The sequence below is a fragment of the Felis catus genome, chromosome B4, assembly GCF_018350175.1.
Source record: "Felis catus isolate Fca126 chromosome B4, F.catus_Fca126_mat1.0, whole genome shotgun sequence".
Taxonomy (NCBI): domain Eukaryota; kingdom Metazoa; phylum Chordata; class Mammalia; order Carnivora; family Felidae; genus Felis; species Felis catus.
In genome coordinates, this window is record NC_058374.1 from 129,592,657 (window position 1) to 129,604,888 (window position 12,232).

The 12,232-nt window shown below is 54.0% G+C and overlaps 1 protein-coding gene across 5 annotated transcripts in view; it reads left to right on the forward strand.

The window, feature by feature from the left end:
* The first annotated feature begins 213 nt into the window (after positions 1 to 213).
* Positions 214 to 12,232, forward strand: part of TOM1 (target of myb1 membrane trafficking protein) — a 42,512-nt gene continuing 30,493 nt past the window's right edge. Inside the window, exons 1-3 of one of the 5 annotated variants that reach the window (XM_023257421.2) lie at positions 214 to 433; positions 6,596 to 6,862; positions 7,490 to 7,640. In XM_023257421.2, coding sequence (XP_023113189.1) covers positions 7,595 to 7,640 — 46 coding nt within the window. In that variant the 5' untranslated portion in view covers positions 214 to 433; positions 6,596 to 6,862; positions 7,490 to 7,594. The remainder of the gene's footprint in view (positions 434 to 6,595; positions 6,863 to 7,489; positions 7,641 to 12,232) is intronic. The other 4 variants (XM_023257419.2, XM_045062299.1, XM_023257422.2 and 1 more) reach the window with 4 other exon arrangements.

A 12,232-nucleotide genomic window follows, 5' to 3' on the forward strand; every position in this document is an offset into this window, starting at 1 on the left:
AGCTTGCAGTGTAACCTTACCCAAGTCATTTCCCTGCTCGGAGACCTTGCTTGACAAGCGTAGAGCTTTAGGTCACACCTTTAAAAGGCATTGGGGGCGTGGCCTGCACAGGCCACACAAAGCCTCCTCATTTGCCCCAACCCTACGTCGTGCGTGACGTCCGCAGGCGCCAGGAGAGCGGCAATGTGGTCGTCGCCCTCCGCCTCGGGGAGCCCGACCCTCCACGTCAGGGGCGGGGCCTGTGTCCCACGCTCTACTCCCTACGCCCCGCCTCCACGGGCGCCTCCTCGCGGACCGTCGGGCGCGTCACGTGACGAGTCGGCGGCGCTGGCGGTTGCTGTCAGCTGATTCCCCCGGTTGGTGGCTGGGGCAGCCGCGGCGATGGACTTTCTCCTGGGGAACCCGTTCAGCTCTCCGGTGGGACAGCGCATCGGTGAGTCCCCGGAGCCCCGCCGCAGGGCCCTCAGCACGGCCTAGGTCCCCCCCGGGCGCTTCCAGGTCCCAAGTCACCCTCCGGAGGGACGCTGGGAGGGGAACGAGGCTGGCGTGTCTCTCCCGGACCTGTCCCCGCCCAGTGTCCCGCCCACCTTGATTGACAAAAGCCGTGGTCTATCGGGAAGCCTCGGCTTGTGATGGATGCCTACGGCAGCCAATAGCTAGAGAGAGAGGGCGGGTCCGGGCGGCCGCGGCTCAGCCAATGTGAGGCTGATGGGGTCCCGAATCCCGGGAGAAAGTTTTGGGGGTTGAAGGGTCTGCGTGGTTTTGCAGTCCTTGAGCCCCTCGCCTGTCTCCCTCATCGCTCCCCTAGCCCGGGTCGCGCCGCCTGGGCTCTTGCCGTCTCTTTCCTGGCTCGCCCGACTCTCCGGACACGGATACCGGAGAAGGGTTAGAAGTCCATTCTCCCAGGATCAGGAGACTGGGGCTTGGCGTCTGGGCGAGCAACTTGCGGGGACGCGGCCAGGCAGCCCTGCTGCGCCCGGGGCCCGGCCAGACGCTGGCGAACCCGCGAGACCAGCAGCAAGGCGACCGCACAGTCGCAGACTCCCCGAGCTGGAAGCGATCTCAGGAGCCACCTGATTCCGCCTCCCTCATTTCTCAGTACTCGGCTGGGCCGGGCACCCTGGCCGGAGGCACAGGCTTACTCAGCCCAGGTCTCCTGACTCTCCTGCGCCCTGTTGACGGGAGACTGACTTACTAGCTCCGTGACGTTGCCTCCCGTTTCCTCGCCTGTGATTAGGGGTGTATTAATGGTCCCTGCTTCCGTGGGGTTGTTGTGAAGGCTAAACTCGTTAATAATTGTAAAGTACTTAGAACCGTGCCTGGCATATGGCCACTGCTATATAAAAGAACGTGGTGATATTTATCATCCTTGTTACTGAGATACCACCAAGTGAGGGTGGGGAATCCCTGGAAATGGCTGGTTCCGTAGGTACTTCTTGCTCCCAATACTGGGAGGAACCCCAGGCCGTGGCCCAAACAGCTAACACTTCTCCAGGGACTGTCTGGATGTGCCTTCTTGCATCAGGAAACTGGCCAGTACTGTGAAACGTCTTCCTTCATCTTCTTGATGGTCTTTAGCATGAAGTCTAGTCTGGGAAAATTGGATCTTTTAGACAGGCTTTCCATTCTGGCTGTCCTGGAAGCCAAACCTCACTAAGTCCGTCAACCCGGCTCAGCAGTATAATAGGCGCCATGGCGGTGTGTGGCTCTTCTGAGGTTTTGTAATCAAATTTCTCCCAAGAGGAGGCTGGCGGTCCGGGATTTATTTATACACCAGAGAGCTCCTGGACCAGAGAGAGGAAGCTGTCCTCCCAGGAACACCCTCCCCGCTCCCTGCCACCCACACCTCCCAATGAGTCATTGTTCTGGAGCTGAAAAGCTCTCCTCTCATCTTAATTTCTCCAGCAACAGATACCACCACTTTCATCACATGCCAAGTTTGAGACTTCCTACCTAAAAAAAAGTCGGAGGGGCGCCTGGGTGGCTCAGTCGGTTGAGCGTCCGACCCTAGCTCAGGTCATGATCTTGCAGTTTGTGAGTTCGAGCCCCACCTCGGGCTCTGTGCTGACAGCTCGGGAGACTGGAGGCTGCTTCCGACTCTCTGTCCCCCTCTCTCTCTGCCCCTCCCCCGTTCATGCTCTGTCTCTGTCTCTGTCTGTCTCTCTCTCTCTGTCAAAAATAAAAATTTTAAAAAATAAATAAATAAAAACAAAAAAAGTCTGACCTTCAAAGTTGGCCACATTTTCCTGAAGCTTTCTAGAAAAGCTCACCTGGGCTCTGGCCCTTAGCTGGTCAAAGAAAGCCTGTGGCAAGAAATACTCTGTCCAAAGAGAATACTACAAACTCATAATACCTTGGAGCCAGAACCAAATTTGGCTACTGGAAGAAGGGTCCTTACCCTGGCTGCCTTCTAACTCAAGGTTCTCATCAGGATTCCCTGGAAGACTTATTAAAGACAGATGGCTGGGGGCGCCTGGGTGGCTCAGTTGGTTAAGCGTCTGACTTCGGCTCAGGTCATGATCTCGCGGTTTGTGAGTTCGAGCCCCGCGTCGGGCTCTGTGGTGACAGCTCAGAGCCTGGAGCCTGCTTCGGATTCTGTGTCTCCCTCTCTCTCTTCCCCCCGCCCTCAAAAATAAATAAACATTGAAGAAAAAAAAAAAAAAGACAGATGGCTGGGCTCCATCCCAGAGTCTCTGACTCTGTAGGTCTGGGGTGAGCCGAAGGCTATGCAGTTCTAACAAATTCCCAGGTGACACTGATGCCACTGGCTTGGAAACCACATACTGAAAAGCTCCATTCTAGCCCATCTCCTTCATTTTCCACAGAAGGAGACAGAGGCCAGAGAGAAGGTGGAGACTGACTCACCCAGGCCCCCAGAGAGTTGGTAGTGAAGCTATGATGAGCTCCCCAGAACCAGTGAAACTTGAACCAAAGCTGCAGAGGCTCTAAAAGTGGAATGAAATGAAGGCTAGCTGCCATTTGAGTAGATGCCTTTAGTCTTCCAGAGGTTTCTTGTAGGTGAAGAGATGAAAGGTACTGCTGATTGGCTGGGATTATCGATGACCTAGGGTTTCTGGAAACTGCAGGAGTAAAATAATGTCAAGGCTGCTGACTCCGCCCCCTTGTGGCAAGAGAAGCCCCGTAGACTCCTGGCATCGGCATCCCTGAGCGCAGTGAGCTCCAGGGGTGCTCGTCAGGGGTGAGGGTCAATCAGCTCATCCACCCGCACACCCACCCGCACACCCTTGTACTTGCTGCCTCCTCTGCCTGGAATGCCCGCTCCAGCCTGCATCCTTCAAAGCTCAGCCATTGTCACCTCCTCCCTGAGGCCCTCCCTGAGCCCTGCAGATCCAGCCATTGCTTTTGTGCTCTCGCATCACCCTCGCTCCTCAGGCTTCTTCGCTCTCGGCCTTGGGGCTCTGAGCCTCCACTTCCTCCTGGGTAGGACGGTAGCTACAACAGCATCCACCTGTCTGGGTGGTCACGAGAGTGAAGCGAGACACTCCCCGGGAGTCGTGCGTGCGGGAAACATCAGAAATCATCAGCCCTTGCTGTCCTCATCATTGTTTCTATTATTTCCACCATTGCACACTAATAGACCCCTGTCCCATTCTGTTAGTAGCTGTACATGTGCATCTCCCCAGCTAGACTAGGCTTCCTGAGAGCGGGGATTGTACCTCACTTGTCGGGACCCTCGGCACCTGGCATGGTCCCTGGCCCATCGTAGGAGGGAAGAAAAGAGAAAAGGAAGGTAACGTTTGGTGAGGAGCAAATACCATGTGTCGGGGACCATGCTAGTATCCTGGTTATTAATATTCACAGCGACCCTACAAGGTTTTGCTATTTTTTCTAGTTTTACCAAAAGTAAGTGTGAGGGAGCATATCATTTCCCAAGGTTTCACAGCTAATCAGGGTGGGGATCCAGACCCAGGTTTCTCTGGCTGAGAGCCCACGTCCTCCCCTGGCCCTCACCCCACTGTATCTGGCTGACCAGTGCTTATTTGGAGCTTACACTGTCCACCCCTCCAGGATCCACAGTTCATTGCTCTACTCACAGATTAGCCTGGCTGGTTATGATGTACGTGTGAGTCTGTACATTTGCAGGTCCCTCAGCCTTATATCTTTCAGTGGGAGAGCTTCCCAAGGGCAGCAGCTGTGGCTGAAAGGATCCCAGATACTTAGCACTGGGCGGTGTTGACACAGCCCTCTTCTAGCAAGGATTTCAAAACCCTTTCCAGAATCCTCTGCGGACAGATCTTGGGGGTTGTCTTATAGACGGAACGTCAGAAGGCAACCCAAGAAGCCCATTGTCCATTTCTGACTGTCATCTTACCCCTGGCACACTGAGTCGGAGACCCAACTGCTCAGAAAGCAAGCTGCAGACAGCAGACGCTGTGAATGTGGGCTGTCCCTGAGGACCAGCCCCCCGTAGTCGGGGTGGAGGTGCCGGTAACTGGATATGACGTGGGAGCTCAGAGCCTGCGGCCGATCCCCGCAGTGGATGGGAGAGGGGGAGAAGTCAGGCAGAGCTGCCTTGGAGCCACAAAGGCCAAGCCAGGGGAGCCACAGGAAGGAATCGTAGAGGAGAGACTCCAAGTGTTAGTTAGTAGAGAGGACACTTGAAGCCCCCCGGAGTGCCATTTTGGGAGTGAGGAACTGGGAACCGAACTGGCCACCCAAGTGATGTTGTGGAGGGAAGAGCAAGCCTGGACGCAGGAGACCTGGGCCCAGCTCCTCGCTACGTCACGTTCCCTCTCCGCTGCCCGTGGCATGTCTGCAATGCACCGCCGTCCTCCCTCTGCTTCCCAGAGCACTGCTGAGGAACAGCGGAGGTCACGCGTGGGGGCAGGGAAGGCTGGACACCAGAGGGAAGAAAGGAGCTGACGGACGGCCTCGAGAGAGTGATGGATCGGCTCCGCGGGCCCAGAGGGCAGAGAGCGAGGACGTCAGCCGAGCCGAGCTCAGTGGCAGCACATGCGGCCCTGACACCTTGCACAGGTGTCGCTTGCTCCCCGCCGCTGGAGGGGTGAAGGCAGAGGCCGCAGGGGAGGGAGGCTATAAGGAGGATTCCGCACACTGGCCACCAGGGTAGATTAGGGCAGGATTTGCAGACTTTCTGGAAGGGGCTAGAAAATAAATATTTCCACTTTTGTGGGCCGTGGCCCGCATTACAGCGGCTCATCTCTGCCATTGTAGGCCTAAAAGCAGCATAGACCATGTGTAGGTGAGTGGACCAAACGGTGTTCCAACCAGACTTTGCTTATGGGCACCAAAAGGTAAATGTCATGTACTTTTCACATGTCATGAAAGAGTATTCTTCTTTGGATTTGTTTTCAACCATTTAAAAACGTGCAAACCGTTCTTAGCTTGTGGGCCACGCGAAAGCAGACTGAACAGGCACGTGGGTTCATCGTTTGCCGACCTCTGGGTCGGACCAGCTGGCCAGAGGCAGAATGATGGAAGGCAGCGTTCTTCAGGGTGGAATCCCAGAGAACCCCACGTCTCAGATGCCTAAGGATGCTCCAGCCCTGGGCCTCCCAGGGCAGAATCCCTACGACTTCCCCCAGTGTGCCCTGGGGAGCCCTCAGGTCTTGAAGCTCTGGTTCCCCGATGTGGAAATGCTAGCTTGGGGCCCAAGTCTCTGTCTTAAGGGTAACAGGGAATGATGTCTAGAAAGGACCTTGTGCCAAATGGCTGTGGCACATGCCATAAGGCATCCAGGTTGAGCTCTCGAATCCCACCAGATGGTCTGAGTCCTGGTTCAGCCTCCGCTGGCTTTGTTACCTGGGGCAAGTTACATAACCTCTCTGTCGTTGAGTTTCACATCTGTCGGGTAAGAACAGTGATAGCACGTGTATCAGTTGGGGTTGCTGTTTTGGGAAGCCCTCAGCCCAGTGCCTGCCGGAGAGGAAGCGTCCAGAGCTGTTAGCCTTGGTGGTTTTTTACCGGTGTCATCATCGCCGCTGGGGCATAGTCTAAGTGAGTGACAGAGCTAAGGAGCTCTGGCTCCAGTGCAGCCTCTGTGTTGGTCTTGGTGTCACCGGGCAATGAGCAGTCACTGGCTGGTGGCAGCCACATTCATAGGTCAGGTTGCAGGCTGTGGGGTAGAGCCGATTCTCCCTTGGGAACTAAAGCCTTCGCCTGACCCTACGGATAGAAGCGGTGAATAGGTTTTGTTCCCTCACTGAGCTCAAAGAAATAAGAGTAAAGTGCCGGATTTCCGCTCTTCTGGTTTTAGAAGAAAAAAAAAAAAAAAGACACACACACACACACACACACACACACACACACACACAAAACCCTCAGTGTCTTCTAATTAGCTTGGGGCTGTCACCCCATAGAGAAACAGAGAATCGGGACAAGTTAACTCTTTCCCTCCTTACCAAGAAGGTCTCTGTCAAGGCTGGCATTCTGCAGACTTCTGTCCTTCGTGCGCCACCTTCTTGACTTCTATCCGCCCTGTGCCACCTCTCCTTTTACTTTCATAGTATTTTCTTTTTATTGGCTCGCCATTTTTAGTATGACCTCATCCTGTGTGATTACATTCATGAAATCATGAAGTAATTCATGTTTGTTTTTCTCTCCTTCGTTGAAGTTAATGTGCATCTCTCAACATGTCTTTAAGTTTGTCCGTGAACCCACCTGATGTGACCCTGCGTAGCACCTTCCGGTGACTCCAATGACAGCAGTATGGGGTCAGAGCTTGGATCTTGCATCAGAAGATCTGGGTTCATGTGCCAGCTCTGCCCCTTCCCGGCACTTCCTGTGTCCCCCGGGCAAGTGACGGAGCCTCTGGGGGACGCCTGCCTCCATGAACATGGCAAAGGCCACGGAAAAGTGCTGTGGAGAACCAAACTGCCGTGTAAGATTCATAGAGAACTGGGCTTTGTTCCTGATGGGGAAGGTAGAGGAGGGAAGGGGAGAGCCCGGGGTGAGAGGGAGAGGAGGAGAGAACAGAACCCACCAGACTGTGTGAGGCTGAGCCCAGCAGCATTTAAGAACAGACAGAGGTGTCCCCTGTTCGACTGGAACTTGTTTGCATTGAGGCAGTAAAAACCCCGGATGGTTAACTTTATGTATCAACTTGACTGGGCCATGGTGTCCAGATATTTGGTCAAACATTATTTTGGGGGCTCCTGGGTGGCTCAGTCAGTTGAGCGTCTGACTTCAGCTCAGCTCATGATCTTGCGGTTCGTGAGTTTGAGCCCCGCATCAGGCTCTGTGCTGACAGTGTGGAGCCTGCTTTGGATCCTCTGTCCCCCTCTCTCTCTGCCCCTCCCCTGCATGTTCTCTCTCTCTCTCTCTCTCTCTCTCTCTCTCTCTCTCTCTCTGTCTCAAAAATAAGTATACCTTTAAAAAACATTACTAAAAAAAATTATTCTAGACCTTTCTGTGAAGGTATTTTTTAAATGAGATGGGTAGACTTTGAGTAAAGCAGGTTACTCTCCATAGTGTGGGTGGGCCTCGTCTAATTAAGTTGTGGTTTCAGTAGAAGACTGGCCTCTCGGACGAGGGAATTCGCCAGCAGACAGACTCTGGACTCGAGCCGCATCCGTTCCCTAGGTCTCCTGCCTGCTGGCCTGCCCACATTCACATGAGCCAATCCAGTAAAATAAATTTCTCTCAACGCATAGAGAGAGGTGAGAGAAGGAGAGGGACCGAGGGAGGGGGGAGGGCGGGATCAGCAGCATCTTCTGTACTCACAAGGGGGAAGGAAGAGCATGTCACAGGCACTTTGGCCAGCCGCGTCACCTCTCTGCTTTCACAGCCTTGCTCCCTCTTACCCGGACAGTTTTACCAAACCCTCCTTCGTGTAGCTGAAATTTTCTTCAGTTAGGTACTATAACTGGTTATATCAACTTTAAAATTGTGGGTTGCAGAAGTCATGCCCCCACTGTAAGGTATTTTTGAGTTCCTCTATGGCCTGTGGTTACAGGATGGCAGGGGGAGAGGCAGCCAGAGTTTTGAGTAAGGATGGCTCAGCGACTTAGGAAACTGGTGGAACTTTCCACGCTGGGTCCTCAGAGACTTGCTCATGTGGAACACAGGCCTCAAGACAGTTTGCTGGCTGGGGGAGAAAATGGCTTCAGCGTGTATGGGATTTAAAAATCTATTTTGTGGACTGCTTGAAATTTTCAAACATTTAATTTGGGGGTTGATATTTTTGTAGTGGAAAACGTTCGTTTTTGTGATTGCTGTGTGCTAAGTAAGATAAAAGCAATGGAAATGCATTCTCTCATTTGCTCCTCACACAGCCCTGGAAGCTGAATGTCCTCTTTATCCCTCTTTATGCAGGGGAGAAACTAAGGCACAGAGAGTTTCAAGAAAATTCATTCAGGATGGGGGCACCTGCCTGGCTCGTTCAGTGGGGCATGCAACTCTTGATCTTGGGGTTGTGAGTTCAAGCCTCACATTACATACATACATACATACATACATACATACATACATACATACATACATAGGAAAGAAGGAAGGAGGATTTTTATTTATTTATTTTGAGAGAGAGAGAGAGAGCTGGAGCGTGCACACGAGTCGGGGAGGGGCAGAGAGGGGGTGGGAGAGAGAGAATCCCAAGCAGGCTTTGTGAGGTCAACACAGAGCCTGACGCGGGGCTTGAACTCACGAACTGTGAGATCATGACCTGAGCTGAAATCAGATACTTAACCGACTGAGCCATCCAGACTCCTGGAAAAAATAAAAAAAATTTTTTTAACCAATTCATCCAGGGTCACACAGCTAATGAGTGCTCAAGTCAGGACTTGATGTGGGATTTGTCTGTGTCCAGATCCCACGCTCCTAACTTCTTCACCTCACTGCTCCCCCTTAGAACTGAAAGGAGTGTGCTGGGTTTCCTCTCGAGTGAAAAATATCCAGATGCATCTGGAATGATTTTGTTTGTAATGGTTCTTCCTACAGTTCCCCACCCTCACCGTTAGCGTATTGTTTCATCCTTGTGCGTGTCCCCACGTGGCAGGAAGTGCAGGTGGAGGTGCCACCACTGCCCTGCCTCTCTTGGTGGGGGACAGGGGGCAGGGAGAGGGGGGACGGGAGAAGCTTCCAGAACCGCCCGACATTCAACCTGTGTCTCCGGCCAGAACTGGGTCACATGGCCACTTCTAGCGGCAGGGGAGACCAGAAGAGCTAAGTTCTGTGGCCAGTGGAGAGTGAGCGCCTTTGACAAGGACAAATTCTGCAGCAGTCGGCTTCACGAGGTGGAGTTAATAACTGTCTACTGACGTCATCGCAGAGCGCATTAACACACATGCAGGCTCCGGTGCGGCCAGGTGGGTGAGTTCCCACGCTGCCTTTCCAGAAGGAGTGCCCAGCTGGCCCGCGCCCCAAGAGGATCAATCAGAATGGCAGAGGCTCTAGAGATCACGTCCAGAGCAGCCACAGGAATTGAGGGTTAGTGTGGAGGACAGATTAAGGGGGGGACATGGTACTTTCTAAAAATATTCAAAGGACTGCCAAGTGGGAGGAAGATTACCTGCACAACAGCTACCAAGGGATCAATAGAGGACAAAGGATGGGAGTATTTCAAGTATTACAGGGGCCCCTGGGCGGCTCAGTCGGTTAAGCGTCTGACTTCAGCTCAGGCCATGATCTCCCAGTTCGTGGGTTCGAGACCCGCCTTGGGCTCTGGGCTGACAGCTCAGAGCCTGGAGCCTGCTTCAGATTCTGTATAACCCCCTCCCTTCCTCTGCCCCTCCCCCACTCACCCTCTGCCTCTCTCTGTCTCTGTCTCTCTCTCTCTCTCAAAAATAAATAAACATTAAAAAAAATTTTGGGGGTGGGGGGCGCCTGGGTGGCTCAGTCAGTTAAGCATCTGACTTCGGCTCAGGTCATGATCTCACAGTTCGTGCGTTCAAGCCCTGCGTCGGGCTCTGTGCTGACAGCTCAGGGCCTGGAGCCTGCTTGGGAATCTGTGTCTCCCTCTCTCTCTGCGCCTCCCCTGCTCACGCTCTGTCTCTCTCTCTCTCTCTCTCTCTCTCAAAAATAAACAAACATTAAAAAAAAAAAAGATTTAAAAAAAAATTTTTTTTAATTTAAGTGTTACAGAGGTTTATTGTCCTGGTAGGTATGACCTCATCCTTCATTCAGTTAGTTACTCAGCAAACACGCACCCCGCAGGTTTACCGGGGGGGGCCAGGTCCCATCTGATGTATGAATTCCTGAGCTGTGTAATCTCCACCCAGGAGCTCACGACCTAATGGGAGAGACAGACAGCCGCTCACAGCCTAATGGGAGAGGCAGACAGAAACAAAGAAATCAATTCCGTAGAGTTATTTTAACAGCCCTGCTGAGCAGAACTTGTAGCTGCGGCCTGTGTGAAATGCTGGTGGCCCATGAGGGAAGGAGCAGGTCCTCTAGGGGGTCAGGGCAGGCTCCGTGTGGTGACCTGACTTTGATCTGGGCGTAGGAGCAAGATTTAGGGTGGGCAGGAGGGCAGGAGTACAAGCAGGCCCCGCCGGGGCACAGTCAGAAGGCCAGGGCCGTCTCCACCCTGAGCCCTGCCCACCAAGCCCCAGGAAGCCTGGGAGTTCCAGTCCCACAGCCTTGTTTGATCTGAAGTTGCGGGGTTGGTTTGATCAACAATTTTTTTCTTTAATGTTTATTCTATTTCTGAGAGACGGAGAGAGACAGTGTGAGCAGGGGAGGGGCAGAGAGAGGGAGACACAGAATCGGAAGCGGGCTCCAGGCTCCGAGCCGTCAGCACAGAGCCCGACACGGGGCTCGAACCCCTGAACCGCAAGATCGTGACCCGAGCCGAAGCTCAAACACTTAAGCAATGGAGCCACCCAGGCGACCCAACAAATGTCTTTAAACACCCAGGCTTTTTGTCCTGAGCTTGTCACCTCCTGGGCCCAAGCTGCAGGTACCCCATTCCCAGGAGAGAGAAAGGAAGAAGAGGGAGGGTTTTCTCCTCCCTGAGCTGTGTCTCTGTGTCCCAGAAAGGACGTCTCCCCCGCCACTGCCCAGCAGACACCCCTCTTCTCCCCAGAAACCAAAACAAGGCCGCTTGCCCACTTCTGGAGCAGGTGTTGCAGAGGGGAGCGGGGTGGCCGCTCTGGGCAGGGAAGGGAGGAATGGCTGCCGGGTGGGTCCTGGTGCAAGCCGGTGCCAGCTTTGAGGATGGCAGAGCTCCCTCTGCCTCAGCAGCCTCGCCTCTCCCCTCCAGTTGCCTCACTGCCCCTGGGACTTTCTCCCTCCCTCGGGCCACTTCTCCCCAGTGCCTGAGAGTCACCCTCCAGCCCCTCTTCTGTCTTCTTCCCGACATCCTCGATGACTCATCGTTGATGAGTTCATTCGGCAAGGCCAGTGCCGTTCCTCTCCCAAGAACCTCCCTTTCCACCTGCCCAGCCCGGCGCCTTGTGCTCTGGGCTCCGCTCAGACGGCACCTCCTCGCTGACACCTTCCCTGTTCCCTCTGCGGGTGCTCACTGCCCCCCGCCCCGTCTCCTGGCTCTCACAGCACCCTGAACTGGCCTCAGCCATGCCACCCTGCTCTGAAAATGTTTGTCCACCTGTCATCCCTGACCACTTTAGGACCTCCTGAAGGGCAGGGATTCTGTCCTTTGCCTTTGCCTCTGGAGCACCTGCCGCAGGGCTGGACAGATAATAGCCACTCAGAGAATGTCGTGGAGGGCAGAGAGGTGGACGCGAGGGAGATGGTGGGAAGCAGGTGCACAGAAAGCAATTGTGGGGCAGGATAACGGGCACTAGGCAGGGGGTGGAGGCAGAGGGCCGGTAGGGAGGGAGCGAGGAGGCGGACAGAGGGCGGGTATTACCTACAGCAAATTTCAAACATCGTATCACTTCTCTCATGAATATTTCAGTACATCTCTAACAGGTAAGGAATAGGATTCTTACTTAAAAACAAACAAGCTGCAGCCCCAGTACCATTATACACTTGAAAAAAAAGGATACAAATGGAGTGACAGTAAACACTGAAAGGAAGTCCCCGAAAGGATCTCTGGTTCCTTTGAGTGACGTGAGTGGGTGGTGTTTCTGCCGGAGAGCTGGCGTTCTGTAAAGGTGATCTAAAAGGAAGGTGGCTGTGCACGGCCTTGCTGGGGTGAGGGCCTCAAAAGAAGGCCTGTGGGGGCCACTCGGAGCTGACAGGCCATGTCATTGTTGTCTTTCTCACGGTCCGCCGACTTGCATTGGATCCTTCTCCCCTGGGCCTGGACCATGGCCTGAGACAGAACCAGGTCTGCGGGTCGTCACCG